At 42.4% G+C, this 18,133-nt stretch overlaps 1 protein-coding gene across 4 annotated transcripts in view; it reads left to right on the top strand.

Moving 5' to 3' along the window:
• LOC144768424 (protein-glutamine gamma-glutamyltransferase 6-like) overlaps nt 1-18,133 on the top strand; it is a 483,154-nt gene that overhangs the window by 276,208 nt on the left and 188,813 nt on the right. For all 4 annotated transcript variants that reach the window (XM_078652069.1, XM_078652067.1, XM_078652068.1 and 1 more), the window contains exons 4-5: nt 9,063-9,181; nt 11,379-11,507. In XM_078652069.1, coding sequence (XP_078508195.1) covers nt 9,063-9,181; nt 11,379-11,507 — 248 coding nt within the window. The remainder of the gene's footprint in view (nt 1-9,062; nt 9,182-11,378; nt 11,508-18,133) is intronic.

Below are 18,133 nucleotides of genomic sequence, written 5' to 3'. Positions count from 1 at the left end.
TACTGGTGACTGTCCTTACGGGCCCAGTCTTGTTGGGGGCAGAATTCAATTGCACTACAGATGTCATGCTAGACCGTTCCCATCCCCCACTCCCTGATGCACCAGCGCACAGGCTAGCAGCAGTGCGCTGCCGTTGGCAGCAGAAAGGGGGCCTGGTAGACTCCTGGAGGGCACAACACCCGGTGACCCGAGATTACTCATTCTTCTCAGCCTTACACAACCTCCACGTCCGATTGGACGCCATTCTGTGCTCCCCGGACATCCATGGGGGGATTGCCAGTAGCCATTATCTCACGCGGACGCTCTCGGACCACAATCCAGTACTGGCGAGCCTGCAATGGTCTTGTGCGCGACCCAAGATCCCCACCTGGCGCCTGCGTCCCGAGGCATTAGAGGACCCAGGGTTTTAAGGCGACAAGCCAGGAGAGGCTCAGTAATTCTGGAGCTTGGAGACCAACAGTGTATAGCTAAATATGACCAGCAGGGAATAAACAACCTGTTTCTCGACTGCTATACTGGCCTTTATAGTAGTCAGCTAGCTCCTACAGAGGAGGAATTGAATGACTTCATGCGGGATACTGACTTGCTAGCAGTGGACGAGGACACAGCAGAATTATTAGGGCGGGCAGTCAAAATAGGGGAGCTATCAAGGGTATGGTCCGCAATAAAACTCCAGGCACAGAGGGCCTCCCCATTGAATTCTACCTAGCATACATTTATATACGGGCTCCCAGGTTGGTGCAGTGATATAACGATGCCAAAAGCGCTGGCTTACTCCCTGCGTTCACCAGGGAGGCGGTTATTGTGCCGTTACTTAAACTGGGCAAACAAGCATTTGATAGAACAGCATACTGTCCGTTATCCATGCGCAATTTGGACTATAAAATCCTCAGTCGAATCTTGGCCACACACTTGCTTCCCTATACGACTACACTAATCCATACTGACCAATACGGGTTTATCCCCTCCAGAAACACTGCGATTAATGTGTGGCGTCTTCTGCGAATACTAGAAGGGGCCTCCTATGACACTGACACAGCAACAGTTTGTCGTTGATATACAAAAAGCATTTGACAGCCTGGAGTGGCATTATCTATATCATGTGATGCGGAAAATGGGTCTGGGTGATGCCTTTGTGAGCTGGACTGCTCTCCTGTATACAGGCTCCACTGCCCGAATTAAAACCGGGGGACTCATCTCAGGGGCCTGCAGGGTGGGAAGGGGAACGTGTCAGGGGTGCCCCCTTTCCCCCCTGTTGTTTGCTCTGGCTATGGAGCCGCTGGCAGCGCGGGCCAGATCTGGGCCACCTATCTGGGGCTTAGTGTACATGGGGTGACTCACCACATAGCGCTGTATGCAGACGACCTGCTGCTCTTTCTGGCTGGCTCGGGGAAGGAGCTTGTTGGGGCGAAAACCCTGCTTCAGGCTCTCAGTAGGGTTGCAGGACTCAATGTGAACTGGACAAAATCCTGCCTGTTTCCAGCAAAAAAAAGGGCAGAATAGGCCCACAAGACTCAGAGGGAGTGGCCTGGGAAGACAGATGCCTGACGTACCTAGGAACACGAATATCCCATGAAGAAGACGACATTCTGGTGGGTAACATAGGGAGGGCCATAAGGGGGACGAAAAGTAACTTGGACTTCTGAAGTTCCTTGCCACTTTCGGTTGCGGCCGGTTGGCACTGCTTAAAATGGTCACCCCACCGTGTTTATTATACTACTTTGGTACTCTACTGATTTGGATCCCGGCGAAGTACTTTGCACAACTCTGGCCCATGGTCACTGGGTTCCTTTGGGGCACGGGCAGACGCAGAGTGGCTCTGACTACTCTTATCTGACCTAGAGCGGAGGGGGGCCTAGCAGTTCCAGATTTTGAGACCTACTATTTAGCAGCACAATGCCACTGGCTAATGCAACGAGTGGCCCGCAATACTAGAGGGGCTGAGGAACAGTGAGAGGATTTTGGAACCCAGCAAATATTGGCCCGCATAGTCCTGAGCTCCCTGTTGGATCTGAAACCCTTCCTACAGAGCTGAGCACAATGCGAAAGTGCTGGAACCGATACGTGTGTAGGGATAAAATTAAGCGCCCTTATGCTCCAGAAATTCCATTATTGATGTGTAAGGCCTTGCCAAATGGTGGCAATTGGTTGAGACTGTAGAACTGGGCGGACCGGGCGTTGTCCAGTATAGGACACCTTTACGAGGAGGGCACCATGCTCACATTCCATGATCTGCAAGCTAGGTATGACCTACCCGGGGGCAACTTTCTGCTGTATACAGCACTTACTGCGGCTATCTCAAAGCACTGGGGAGAGGGCCTCAATGAACCAAAGATGTCAATGGGTTGCCAATATGTAGTAATGGCAACAGGCACATTCAAAGCAGTGACGTAACTATACAGGCGCATGACATTGGAGGCTTTACTTCCCCTGACTGACTTAAAGCTTAAATGGGAAGATATCCCGGAGACAACTTGGGGGAGTAGGTGGAAAGAGCTTGGAAGAGCACCAGGAATGTACGATTTCAGTTAGTACATTTCTATATCCTGCACAGGGCTTATCTAACCCGGAAAAGCTTAATAAGTATTTCCCCAACACCTCGGCGGCTTGCCCCCGATGCAACGGCGAGGGGGCATACTTTAAGCATATGTTGTGGGACTGCCCATTTCTAGACAGTTATTGGGAGGAATTAACAACAATACTGACTAATGTCACAGATAACTTTATATCAACAAGAGAGATAGGGCGCGAGTAAACACTCCTGTACCCCAACAAGTATATCAGAAACAACTAAGGAGTGACTCTGTGGAACGTAACATACGTGAAAAACATAAAGTGACAGGATATTCAAAAACCCCTACCTGGTTAAAGCAACTCTAGGATTTGGCATTTCCAATCCTAATAACCAGGAGGCAAAAACCCAGTGGACAGGAATGACTGCATCCACCAGGGAAAGACAGGTAACCTCTTGTTTAGAAGGACCCTCACTCACCACTAGTTGGTGATATGCTTCATCATCGGGTCCCCGCTGGGGTGGCCGAATGCCCCCCCAGCGTGCTACAATGCCTGCGTTACAGCGGAGCGGGATGATGGTGATTGTAATAGTGATTAAACTCAAAAGGATGTGCAAAATAAGTGAGTGCAAGGTTAAAAAATACTTGGTTGGAACCCAAACCAAATATTTAATGCGGGCCAACCTGTATTAGGGTTAAAAACGTGAAAGCCGGACCACCAAAGGTTCTATTTTAGGAGACCTGTGTCCTTAATTACGATATCTGGTCAACATGTTTCTGCTGTCAAAAAGCGGGATTGCACAGCATTCGTCAGGACCACAACTAAATGGCACTCCGGTGGTATGTACGCGCTAAGGTACACCCTCCCGTGAAGCACTTCATGTGAAAAAATTCTAAATGTATTAGTGAAAGTGTAGTTACTCATGGATATTACCCGTGCCGGCACACTGTGGATTACAGCAGCCAAAGATACCTCTAGAGGAAGGAAAGAGAACAAACTGACACTCAAAACACACACAACAAAAACATGTAAACCATATGAGTCACATGTAATGAGACAACATTAATGGCATGACAACACCTCTGTGACCTTAATCCCATGGTATAATGGTAAGGTTATGGTACTTTTTGAATGAAGGATTAGTATACAGTGTCTAGTTGTGATTAATGAGAAAGAAAGGACTGTAAGAACATGAGTTCCCAAGGATGTGGCAGACATTATTAAACCAGCGTATCCAAGCCTATACCAATTGAGTGGCTGGGAACTCCTTACTACAACCAAACTTATATTAAAGCTGGGTAGGGCAAGAAAATCGTTTTACAAAAAACAAAGACTTACGAAAAATACTAAGGACCTCAGTGAGGGGAACCTCCCGTGGTAACATGCATAACTACAGCAATGTCACAGATAGGCAACTGGAACAGTCCCTGAGACACTGCATCTTACATTGGTTCCCTCATGCGTCAATAAATAAAGTACGTTTCTTGATTTGGGTGTACTCCTGGCTAAGCGTAATATCACTATGCATTCAAAAGTGAAGGGGAACCCAAGTATAGCGTGATGGAAAGCTGAGCTCCTTAAATGGGCTGAATGCGAAGGAGTGATTAGATTACAGATAGCCAAACGCACAGGGAGCGAGAAGGCGTTGGAAATGTCAAACGCCTGGGAGACATTGGTTGTAGCACTCAAATCCCCTGATAATAGAGATGATAACACCTCGATGGGAGGCCCCACAGTCGACAAAGGGTAATCAGTGGGTGAATTCAGAGTTCCGGGACCTGATACCCTGCCTCAGGAGAATTCATCGAAACACCTTACCGAGGCGTGCACCCCCACAGTGATTCCCCATCTAGGGAGGATGCCCGCCAAGCCCTGTATGGTTCTATCATATCCCTGATCTAGAAATACGTGACACTCCTGGGAGGGAGTGTAATTGGAGGGGGGTTGTTGGAGGGTAGGGGGGAGAGGGCAGTTTGGGGCTAGAGGCTGCATTTTCCACAGTTGCAACAGGACCTGACTACAAGAACTGACGCAGAGCCGGTTAGCCGAGGGGTGCACCTCAAACTCCAAGTGAACTGCCACCTTATTAGTCCTGCTTTGCTCTTCTTTTGTTCCAAGTAACTTTAAAACTTTTTTTTATTGTTTATTGTTTTTAGTTAATAAAACCATCACAATACAAATACAGGTTGAATACATTTTAAAAGGATGTTACTCCATCTTCATTAAAACATTAATATATATTAATATATCACATAACATGAGTTATAATACAGATGTATAAAATATATTCAGGGCATAATTACAGGTACTTTGCAGTTTTCAACAAGTTATTTGTGTTGGGTACACAGGTGATATAGCAAACATGATTCTACGCTTCTTGTTGTTGCGAGATACCACGGCCTATATTCTTTGTATGAAACTCAATAAAGTTGGTTTAAAAAACAAAATCGGATAGGAGCAGTTCTATCCCAGACCAGTAATGATGGTCATGAACAACCTGTTACTTTCATAAGCCGGAGGTTTCTCCCAAAGGAGCAGATTGGATTGCCATTGAAAGGAAAGCCTTTGCTGTGGTTTGACCCCTGAAGAAGCTGAGACCATACCTGTTTGGTTCTCTCTTTCTTGTCCAAACTGACCACAGATTCCTCTCAAATGGCTTATGCAGATGAAAAGGGAAAACCCCAAATTGTTAAGGTGGTGCATTTCCCTAAGAGAAATAGACTTTATGGTGGAACACAGATCTGGGACTGACCATGCCAATGCAGATGGCCTTTCCAGGTTCTTCCACTTAGAGGATGAAGACTCTCAAGAAAGAAAAAGGTTAGTCTCACCTTCTTTCATTTGCGGAAGTGGGTCATGTAGGAAAGGGCCTCTTTTGTTATGATTAGCCCCCTCTTTTTGCCTGATTCATTATGTAAACCTCGAACTGTAGGTGCGCTCAATCCCTGCTAATCAGGTTCCCAGTGTCAGATCTCTTTCCTAAAACTGTACCACAATTGGAACCACTTCAGCCACCCCTGTAAGTCCCTAGTAAATGGTACTCCTGTTATGCAGGGCATGGGTACTGAAGAGGGTCCTCTAGGGCAGCAGCACAGATTGTGTTACCTAGGGACCCCTCACCAACGCCATGCAAACTTCCATTGGAGGCTGCGTGTCTCTGTGCAAAGAAAACTAGAGTCGACATGGCACTCGGCCCTGTGTGCCATGCCTCCATGCACTGTATGAGATATAGGTAAGTCACCCCTACTGCAGACCTTATAGCCCTAAGGCAGGGTGCACTATATTCCATGTGTGGACATATCTGCATGAGCAGATATGACCCTACAATATCCAGGCCATTCTTGGATATTGTAAGTGCACAGGGAAGCCATAGAGAGTACACATGCTGCATACTTGTCATTACTAGTTAACTTACTCCATGAGGGCTTCACTGTACTAAACATCTCGTCTTAATAAATCCTCACTGATTCCAGTGTTGAATTTGTTAATAAATGTGCACAGCAGGGTCCCCTGAAAACATAACAAACACAGGTGTGGTATTTTACTAGTCTTAGCCAGCCTGCCACCTCAAGACTTGTTTAGTAGCTCATGGGGTTTGAGCGAAAGCTCTCAGAGGCCACGAACAGAGCCTGCATTGGGCGGAGGCGCTTCACACTTCCTCCAGGCTGGAATGGCTTGCCAGGGCGGGAATTTTCAAAGACGCTGCCGCCTTCGAAATCCAAGCCAGGCATCTGCGGATAGTAGAAGATGCCAACCCCCCCCCCCCCCCCCCCCCCACCGTTTCCAACTTAACTTTTGGCAGAAGGAAAGGCAGGAAAATTAGTTAGATGAGGAGGTGTTCCCACATTCAGCCAGCACCACCCATATGGTGTGGCAAGCGATGTGGACAGTACTTTTTCAATTCCTCCACCTTGAGATGGTAGGAAAGCAACCTATTAGGGATAGGGTAGTGCCCTTTCTGACAGGAAGTGGTCACTTAGAGGGTGTAGACACCCTAAAGGTAGATAGCCAATTGCCTCCCCCTTTAACGCCCCTAAATTTAGTACTTACGTGGCATCCCTGGACCTGGCAACTTTGATTTGACGGCCCTAGGTAGAGCAATGTAAAAAGAAGAGCTGCTGCAGGAAATTGATGCTAAACCCTGCCAGCTGCTTCCAGGACTCCACCATCATGGCCTGCTGTCTCGTCCTGCAACTGTGAAGTCTCCGAGAACCACAGAGCACCTCCAACCTTCGACAAATTGCCGTAAACCTACTTTGGAGTAAAGGAGCCTACTTTGGAGTAGAGGAGCTACTCCCATGCAGCTTGCTGTTCTGAACTGTGAAGTCCAGTTTACTGACCTGCTGCTCCCCAGCGACTTCAAAGCAGAAGCTCTGGAGGGTCAGATCTGTCTCCCCTCTCCTCTAAGTGTGTAGACACCAGAACCTACCAGAGTCATGCCTTGCCAGTACTCGGGGTACCGAACCACCTACACAGAAGACAGAGAAAAAAGCGTCCAAATTGGACTCCAACTGCCCAGGAAGAAAGCACCCATTGAGGGACGTTGAGACCCATGCGATCCACTGCATGAGTGGCCCAGCTGTCCTGGAATTGCGTCTCTTAGCTGTCTGCTACTGACCACGAGGACATCTTAACACACACTGCTTGGCTGACCTAACTACTCTCCACCCCAGCACATTAGGCCTGGTTACTGACAAACCAGATCTGCTCCCATGGTCCTGAGGCCCTTGCAGCCTGCTCCCTCGAGTGGGATCCCCTGGACATACCTGTAAGTCCCCTTGTGCAGTGTGTTTTCAAGTAACCCCCTTCTTCTTAGCCCATCAGCTAATAACCACCTAAGGACCCTGCTACTGACCGAATCTAGGACGCTCCAATGAATCCATTCTTTGTTCATTGGAATTTGTCCTGCTACTTACCTGAATCCTGAAGGTGAACCTTGAAATCCAACTGTATGATTTTATATGGATTTTTTTATTTTTACCATTGATTTCAATGGTGCTTAATTGGGCACAAAAATAATTCATTTTGCAAACTTTGAAAATTCCTATCTTTAAAAGTACTTACTGTATAATGAAGTTCTTGGTCCTAAAAAGTATATAAAAAGCAGTGTTATTTTTGGAAATTGGTCTCGGATTTATTCTTGAGAGTGTGTCTTATTTATTACCTCTGTTAATTTCACAAATGCTTAATACTGCCCTCTCATAAGCCTAACTGCTCGCCCACACTACCACAAAAAGAGCATCAGTATTATCTACTTTAGTCTCTGTATACCAATAAGTTATCCACTTGACTCTCTGCACGGTGTGCACTTCTTTTAGTACACTATATAGATAGTATACTAGCGTAATACTGTTACCGCTGGCTGTTCTTCCATGTGTTACCATCATAGCAGCCTAGAGATCTCACAGAGACCGTGAGAAGAAATTCCTTGGTGTGCTGTGGAAAGCTCCCAGTGCATCATTGACATTTTCGACTTGAGTCTTGGAAATATTTTCAGGACCCACTTAGGTTCAGGGAAAGGCAGTTGTTTGGGAGTCGAGCCAAGGCAGCAAATGAGGAAAAGTGGCCAGAGTCCTGGATAAATAAGGAGAAAAGCGCACGAAAGATTAACTCTTAAAGGACAGAATCTACCTACATTTTTTCCCCTGAAGTGTAGACAGGGAGAAGAGAGCTTGTCAGGAGAGGGAGGGACTTTTAAGCTACCACAGATTTTTCCTGAAGCAACTCTTGCTATATCAGCAGGAGCCACGTCGGAGCAAAAAGACCCGGTGCTTGTGCAGGGAATTAAAAACGTAGTCCGCCAGTGGCAAATGGACTACAATATTTTTAATCACTCTGGGGCCGATTCACAGAACTAATCTGAGATAAAATCCTAAACTTTCAACTTTTGGTATTCACAGAAGACATTTAGTAGTAGTAAAGTTAGGACTCCTAACTTTACTATTACTAAACTTAGACAAAATCCTAAACTTACTACTTTTGGTATTCACAGATGGCATTTAGTAGTAGTAAAGTTAGGACTCCTAACTTTACTACTACTAAATACCTTTTGTGAATACCGAATGTCGTAAAGTTAGGATTTAGTGTCAGTTTAGTAGTAGTAAAGTTAGGAGTCCTAACTTTACTAATACTGAATGCCTTCTGTGAATACCAAAAGTAGTAAGTTTAGGATTTTATCAAAGATTAGTTCTGTGAATCGGACCCTCTATGTCTATGGATGCTATTTGGGACGCCTGCCTTCTCTGACCATTGACTATTAGACTGATAACTTCTGCAAAGTTTGTTTCGCATTTAGGTGTTTGTTTAAATCAAGATGGCTGTTTATAAAAGAGTATTGGAGAAATGTTAAGCTATGCAATTTCTGGAGTCCACACACTCATTTTATTAGCATTTAAATTCGTAGGATCAAATATTACTTACATTTAAAGTAGACAGTTTGATAAGGAGCAAATTCAAATTGAAATGCTTCAAAACAAAAAAAATAGATAAAGAAGATATTTGCTGGTATTGACTCTGACCGTAACACTTCTTTTTACCTGTGTTTCAAGATGACGATGTCTTTCTGGATGATGAGGAAGCAAGGCAAGAGTATGTGCTGAATGACAATGGAATAATATTCTATGGACTAGAAGACTTTATTTTGGATCATGGATGGAACTATGGACAGGTAAGTGAATGGTGTACCTAATGAAATGGCAACTCAAAAAATATGAGTGGGCCTTATACAGCACAGAGGCAGTTTCAGGCAATTTTCCGTGATCAATGATTCCCATTTCGCTAACTATTTTCCATCTATATGGCCTAGACAGCAGTTAGAACATTGATAAATTATATATCGGAACTATTGAAATTTAACCGTAAATAAACGGCTTTCTTCAAGGGGCCAGCAACTAAATGTGATCCCTGTTCACTTAAAATCACGAGTAAACATTGAGAAAAGAGACAATCTAGAAACCTAGTTTGTTAACTGATTACAACTAATACTACTACAATTACAAGCAACAGAACAGAGGGCAGAGGCCAATAGAATCCGCACCCAACACATGATTAGTGTCCCCTTATTTAATTGAAGGTGCACAAAACCAAAGAGTACTCCCCCTATACTCCTCACAGTGTTGGAACAATTCCATGCAAATTTGATACAACAGCAAAAAGGTTTCAGGACTCTATAGACAAATTAACAATACTCCTTATTACAGTCCACTTCAAATAAGTGTTGAGAAAAAGTAATTGCACATAAGGAAAAAAGGCATCCAAATTTGATAGATGTATTTCTTGTTCCAAAATTCATTTTATTATTCACAGAACAGAATCTTCTTTCACAGACGGATTCATCATAGCCAACGCGTTTCGTCTCATAAAGAGACTTCTTCAGGGCTTTAAGTATATGTCATTTGTTATATTCTTCAGGCAACGCGTAGTATTTCAAAGAAGCAGTATGAGTAAAATACTCAATGCAGTACAGTCTTAAAACGGCATAATAACCGCACGCAATCCGGTCAGTATGTAGGTTTCTTTGAAATACTACACGTTGCCTGAAGAATATAACATATGCCATATACTTAAAGCCCTGAAGAAGTCTCTTAATGAGACGAAACGCGTTGGCTATGATGAATCCGTCTGTGAAAGAAGATTCTGTTCTGTGAATAATAAAAATAATTTTGTAACAAGAAATACATCTTTCGAATTTGGATGCCTTTTTTCCTTATGTGCAATTATTTTCTCAACACTTATTTGAAGTGGACTGTGATAAGAAGTATTGTTAATTTAGCGATAGATTGCTGAAACCTTTTTGCTGCTGTATCTAATACTACTACAATAACTACTACTACTACTGCAATACTACTGTGAATAGTAGTGAGACTACTCATAGTAGAGGTTTCGCATCTCCTATTTATAGTCTCACTTCTATTACCCCTACTACTAACTAAGGGGCTGATTAGGATGGCTGTGAATCTGCATCCTCCGGGCCGGCGGAAGCCACCGTCGACCTGGAGGATGCAGATTCACCGCCGCGGCCACAGACATCACCCACCGCCAGATTAGGATGGCGGTGGGATTGCGGTGGGACCAGCGGCGGACGGCAGGTCCATCCGCCGCTGATCCGCGGGGTGTGGAGGGCTATTTGGTGGCGGTGTCTGCAAGACACCGTCAGCCAAATTAGGATGTGCATTGACACATGCTTTTCCGCGGCGGCTTTTCCGCCGTGGAAAAGCATGTGGTCTTTGGTGTTTGGGGGCCCGTTGCGGGCCCCCAGGGTGTCGGGGTGGGGGGTGCACTTGGGGGGTACCTATGGTACCCCACAGCATTTACATGCACAAAGCCGCAGGCACCGCGCGGTGCCTGCCGCTTTGTGCATGTAAATGTTAAACATGCATTTTTAACCTTGCGGCGGGTGCTGCTTCAAGCAGCACCCGCCGCAAGGTTAAAGATACATGATGTGACCGCCAGGGTGGCGGTCACATCCTAATTGCACTGGAGGGACCGCCGCTCCCCCTGTGGACGGTCCCTCTACCTCGGGGGTGGCGGACGGACGCAGTTCGGTCCGCCATCCTAATAGGCCCCTAGATGTACATAGCACCTAATACTAAGGGTAGTAACCTGAGTGTACATGGTTTCTGCAAAGTATAAAGTGGAAGATTTAGATGCTGTATCTGTATTTCACTCAGGGAAGTAGCATAACAAATACATCGCTTGTTGCTGTAAGAAATAGATGTTTTCCTGCCTGGACATTGCAGGTATGCCCATACAGGGCTCTATCTTTGATGCCTCACTGCTACGAGGCTGATGGTGAGGGGGGGGGGTGGAATTACTATCAGGAAGAGATCGATTTTGTTGACACCCAGCCTCTATTTCTTTTACAGTTTGAAGAAAGCATATTGAATATCTGCCTTGCCATCCTAGATCGGAGCGTCGAATACAAAGAGGATCCAATTATAGACTATTCTCGTAGGAATGACCCAGTCTATGTGGGGAGGGTGGTGGCCTCCATGGTAAGGATAAGGTTAAGCATATTTCATTAAGAATACTTTGAACTTCACATTTCGTTATGTAATGATAGGACAAGAAATATGAATTTAAAATGCTTTGTACTGGCAAATGAGCATTACCCCCTACCTACATATGATGCAGAAACAGATGGCTTCGTTCTAAAAATCGAGGAATGAAGGCCTTTTAAGGTTTTGCCTAGAGGCAGCATTTATCTGTTGTCAAAAACCTATTGTGGTCAGTACTAATGCCTACAGTAGGCTTTGGGTCAGGCTACTGTTTGCCATTGTTTAGTTTACTTTTTCAATCTCATTTGCTTGCTTCTTATTTGATTGTTTCCCTTCTCTTTTTTGTTTGTTCTTCCCCTGGAGCATAGCTGTTTTGCAATGTTTCTGACTGAATAACTTGTATCCTGCCATGGTTTATATAAGGGAACAATGCTTTTCTTTTGTTTGCAGCACTCCATGACAGTGCATGTGTTTTCTTCCTCTTCTTTTTTCACCCTTCCATACCAGATAGCATACTTCTGATTTTAACAAGACTTTTTATGGAAAGAAGTATTTTCTTATTTACATATAGCTCACATCCTCTTCCGTTAGCTCCATTAGCTGTTGCTAAAAATACATTCAGCAAAAAGACAGCTCTGTGCAAAACAACTTAACTTTTGAATACAGCTTTACTAGAGCTTGTTACTGCAGGTGGCATCCCAGGATACTCCTAAAGTCTTTCATTCATCAAACACATAGAACAGTTACTGACTTAAGGTAAGGTGGTTTACGAGTGACCATTGCAAGTGGAGACAAGGGTCCATGGCTATGAAATCGCTTTGAGTGCCTATCTTACTTGGTATCAAGCCTCGACCATATTGAAAAGGGGGGCAGGAGTGATCTGGACTAGGGATTAGGGACTTTGCCAAAATTATTTTAGAGAAATGTTGGGAAATGACTAGATTACATGCGTGCAAGGGACCTGGCTGTGTGAAGCAGCCAAACCATTAGGTGGATTTGTAATGCTTTTTAAAGACGCTTAGCATCGGGCCCTTGCTTGCTCTTGGGCGGACTACATACAAAAGCAGCCAACAAAGTCACTGTGGTAAAGGTCAAAAGTTGATGGATATTGGCCGGATAGAGATCTATAGTGGACCCCAGGTATATATATATATATATATATATATATATATATATATATATATATATATATATATATATATATATATATCTCATTCCGTTTGGTCCACAGGGCGGGCCTCCGGGCGCTCTTGAGGCGGTGCACTCGGAGCACGGCAGAAGCAAGCCGTAATCAAATTATTCAGGCTTCCCCATGAGGGGAAAGGTATCTCCGTGCACTCCCAGGATAATCTTTATCAATAATAGCCATACATCCAAGTTAGTAGTTCGGTCTTCGATTTATTATATTTCAGAAAGCCAGCAACACCTGACGCGTTTCGGTCTCTACGGAGACCTTGCTCACAGGAAAACATCACTACATTTTTTTGCGTAATTTAAATAAAGATGAAAAAAAAAAACACAAACATCCTCCATTGCGATAAATCACTTCCTGTTAGTGGCACAGGGATTCTGGGGCATGTAGTCTTTCGACCAAATAATCAATTATATAGCGATTGTTATCTCAACATTGTGACTAAGAATAAACAAATTATATTGCACAAATTGTTGTACTTATCCAACCCTCTAGTGGGTAATCAAATCATAATTGCACCAATTCATTGTAAATTCATGATTTCTTATAATCTACCCTCTAGTGGGTGTTATAGATCACATCTACTCATCCAACCTTCTAGTTGGTATTCCATTCACATTTACATAATTCATTATAATTTCATGATGACTTATGATTTCGTCTTTTGATGGGATATTCAATCAAAATTAGGATTATTACTGTCTTGTTCACAATTACAATCATATTGTCAATGTCTTGTATCTTCAATAATGGAGATTAAACTATACTAAATAAAGTGAAAATTACTTAAAAGGTTTTTTGAGAGAGATAGTTCATATTCTTTTCATTTTCAATACAGTTTTTTTAGGTCAAAGATGGCAATGAAGTTCTTCATCCAGGTTAAGCCCATGAGGGTTCAGGGTTCGAAAGGTCATTATGTGTTTTGATTCTTTTTGTCGCATTATTTTTTCACGATCTCCTCCTCGCTGGTTTGTTCCTACACTTTCAATTCCGTAGAATGTTAGGTCTTTCCAGTTCCCTTTATGTTCCTTTTCCATGTGCTTGGCCATGGCATTACTTCTGTCATTGTTAATTGTTGCTCGTACATGTTCCAAAATTCGTAACTTTAGTTCTTTCTTTGTGCTGCCAATATATTTGAGCGAACATGGGCACTCTAAAACGTAAATTACAAATTGTGTTTTACAATTTATCAATTGGTTGATTGTCCAGATTTTGTTGTTTGCCATTTTTAGTTCTTTGGTATTTTGGGCAATGCAGCACACCTTACATCCCGCGCATTTGTAGAAACCTTTGGATTTGTACCAAACTTTAGTTTTGATTTGCTCCTGAAAGTGGCTGGAAATTAGTTTATCCTTTAAGTTTTTTGCCCTACGATATGTTATGTTCGGATGATCTCCTACAATTTCAGCAATTTTTGGGTCCATGTGCAAAATATGCCAGTTTTTTCTTAAGATTTTAGTTATAGATTCATTTGCTGTTGAATGTGTGGTTATGAATCGAATGTTTTGGTCTTCACTTTCTGGTTTAGGTTTTTCTTTCAACAGATCAGTTCTATTAATACTGGAAGAGCGTGTTAGTGCATTTTTAATTATGAGTGGATGGTATTTCCGTTTTTCAAATCTTTTGCTTGTCAATTTTTGATTGATGATCCAATCCTCCTCTTTTGAGCATATTCTTTTAATTCTCAAAAACTCCCTGTACGGGATATTATTGATTAGATCTGATTGGTGAAAACTTTGAGCATGTAGTATTGCATTCGTCGCTGTGCTTTTGCGGTGCAATGTTGTTTGTATAGTATTGTTTTCAATGAAAATCTCAGTGTCCAAGAAAATCACCTTTGAATCACTTATTGTATAAGTAAATTTGAGACTAAAGTTAGAATTGTTCAATACTTCAAAATAAATTGCAAATTCCTCCTCCGTTCCATCCCAAATCAAAAGTAAATCATCTATGTATCTCAACCAAGCTATAGTTTTTGATACTGCCACATCGTTTTCACATCTCCAGGCCCACGTTCTTTCCCAATGACCCATTGTTAGGCAGGCATATGATGGACTAAAAGAAAAGCCCATTGCTGTGCCCTTTGCTTGTCGATACAACTCATTACCAAACATAAATACATTTTGTTCAAGGCACATCGAAATCATTTCAAGAAGCATCTTATTATGCTCTGCAAATTGAATGTTCCTGTCCATCAAGAAAGATTTACAAGCTTCTATGCCGATTTCATTTTGAATGTTAGAGTATAAGGATATTACATCCATTGCTATCAGTTTGTATGAAGGTTGCCAGGGGGTATCTTCCAGTCGTCTTAACAGATCCCCCGTATCTTTCACATATGATGTCAAACCCTTAACATAGGGTAAAAGGAAAATGTCTAGGTAATTTGCAATTGGTTCCAACAATGCACCCTTGGCTGATATTATTGGCCTCCCTGGTGGCTTCGTGGGATGCTTATGTATTTTGGGTAGGAAATATATGGTCGCCATTTTGGGGTGTGGAGTTTGGAGATATTTATATTCATCACTATCCAATAGATTTAATTTGAACCAATTGTCCAACTTGCTGTCTAGTTCTTCTTTCTGTTTCAGCAATGGATTAGTTTTCAACTTCTCGTAATATTCTTTATTGCGGAGTTGAGAATATGCCTCCCGCATATATATTTCCTTGTCTTGGATGATGACATTGCCACCCTTGTCGGCTATTTTTATTTCAATGGTGTCATCTTTCTGTAGTTGGTTAAGAGCTTGTCGTTCTTCCCTCGTAAGATTGTCCTTTTTATGAGGGATCTTAAGTTGATAAAGGTCTTTCACTACACATTCGTGGAAAAAGTCTATTTTGTTTCCTGGTGGTAATTGAGGATAAAATTTAGATTTGGGTTTCATGTTTGAAATGCCCGCTCCCAATTGAACAACATATGCTTGTACTTCTCTTCCACTTTGTTGTGGGTCTTGGCTGAGTTCCATTAGATTGACAAAATGGTCCGCATCCCGCATTGGTACATACATGGTCGGTTGTGGAGTTGTTCTTCTCCAATTAGCCATATCTGGTTTATCCACAAATAATTTTGCTAGCTTGATCTTCCTGATATATTTGTATAGATCCACACGTGTTTCCGCGAAATTTATTCCACTTGTGGGACAGAAGTTCATCCCGCGTTTTAATAAGTTCAATTCCACATCATTCAGATTTTTCGAGGATAAATTGATAACCTGTAGTTCTTGATTATCATCTGTGTCATCCATGTTTAATGATTCCATTTCTTTCTCATGTTCCGTGTCATGGTTCCCACGCGATTTGCGCCAATATTTTGTGCTGTGTTTGCGCTTACTTCTTCTGATTTGTTTTGTGGCGCCTTTCCACGACCTCTCCCTCTTCCTCTTTGGAACGGTTGTCGGGGCCCCATGGTTTTCTCCCAATTTTTTTGTTGAAACGCCAGTTTCAATTCGTCTAAAAAAGGTACTTTTACTCTTACTCCTCTTTGTTCGTCTTCTCCTCCACTTGCACCCGGTTCTGTTGATAAACTTGAGGCTAGAGAGGACATGCTTCCCATGGTCATTATGCTTTCCAAATTATTTTGTCTAAATTGGTCATATTTTCTTGCGTATGTAAAAATACGCCCTTCCTCGTAGTCCTCTTTGTCTCGTTGGAATTTAGACATTTTTCTTAAGCGTACACTTTCTTCGTGTTTGTCAATATACTGTTCCAAATCTTCCTTGAATTTTTTCATTTCAGGATTTAGATCAAGTGTTGCCAGTGCTTTTTCTATGTCTTTCAATTGCTTTGTGGTTCTTTCTAGAGCAATTTCAATATGTTTCACCAATATCTGCATTAAACCCAGAGATGAGTTTAAAATAAATTCACCCCATTCACTTAAGAGTTCATTACTGGTATCCTGGTGGTTGGTCATCAAACTGATGCGTAAGCCCCGAGGTACTCGTTTCACATCTAAATACTTTTTCAAAGCCGCAACTTCCCACCATTTGTTAATTTCCTTTTTAGAAAGTTTTTCCCAATTGCGTAATTTATTCTTAAGATCAGTTTTACGGACACCGCCACTTGCTCCTGTGGCCGCCGTTTCCTCCTCAAAACATGATTGAATTAAAGTGTTCCTCGATATCTCTCTTTTATCCATGGTGAGCTGGCATATATTATTTTAAGCTGTATTTTGTAGTGCTATTTTATTGTTATTTCACGGTTATAGTTCTTGGTTGTGAATATCCGGTTTGTTTGGTGTCAATTATGAACATGAACAGGTTCTATCACGTGGTATATTTATTGGGAAATGACTAGATTACATGCGTGCAAGGGACCTGGCTGTGTGAAGCAGCCAAACCATTAGGTGGATTTGTAATGCTTTTTAAAGACGCTTAGCATCGGGCCCTTGCTTGCTCTTGGGCGGACTACATACAAAAGCAGCCAACAAAGTCACTGTGGTAAAGGTCAAAAGTTGATGGATATTGGCCGGCCAGATAGAGATCTATAGTGGACCCCAGGCATATATACCATATATATATACCATATATATATATATATATATATATATATATATATATATATATATATATATATATATATATATATATATATATATATATATATATATATAACCAATTGGCAGTCGCCAGTAGGTAGTTATGGTTAGGACCTATTTTCCATAGGAAATCCGCAACATTCTATTCCCAATAACTTTGGCACCAGTTGACGAATCTCGCAAAATTTTCAAAACTTTTGGCCAGCCCTGGTCCGCTCCTATCCTGAAAGTCTGTGGGTGATTCGTCATGTGGGGGCCGAGAAAAAAGGGGGTCCCAAAACGTGCTTTCCCCATGCAATTTTCCATAGGAACCTTTAATCGCAGCAACAGCCCGAATTGCTGAACGGAATTACATCAAATTTGGCAAACACCTGAAGCCATCTTGATTGGAATAAAGTGGTAACACTTAAAACATTGAATTTGCAAAGGAACAAAATGAGGGGCTTCATTTTACCATAGAAATTATGATTAGTGCTGCAGAAAGAAAAATTAGGGCACATTTTGACTTCTCAAATCCTCTTCTATTTCATAAAAAAATTCTAACATGCAGAGTGAAACATGCCCTTTGAATACCAGCAGCAGACTTCCCTGGTGAGCAGTAGCTCTACTACAGTGATCTAATGAGCAACTAGAGTGCTAACATTCAGAATTTATCACAAATGTGTGACACATCTGAATGCCCTCTTGATGGAACCAAAGTAAACAAGCATTCAAAATGCAATAGGTCTCGCACTCTAAAGCAATTCTGTTTGTAATTAGGTGGCTTTTTAGCTTTGCTTTTATCAGTGTTTTTTAAACTTTCATGTACATCACATGCATATGTATGCATATATATATGTATATGTATTCATGCATTTATAATTGTATTTATATAGATATGCAGATTATATATATGTT

The sequence above is a fragment of the Lissotriton helveticus genome, chromosome 7 (genome assembly GCF_964261635.1).
Source record: "Lissotriton helveticus chromosome 7, aLisHel1.1, whole genome shotgun sequence".
Lineage (NCBI taxonomy): Eukaryota > Metazoa > Chordata > Amphibia > Caudata > Salamandridae > Lissotriton > Lissotriton helveticus.
The sequence above is the reverse complement of the archived record's forward strand: the minus strand, read 5'-3'. Positions and strand labels throughout refer to the sequence as shown.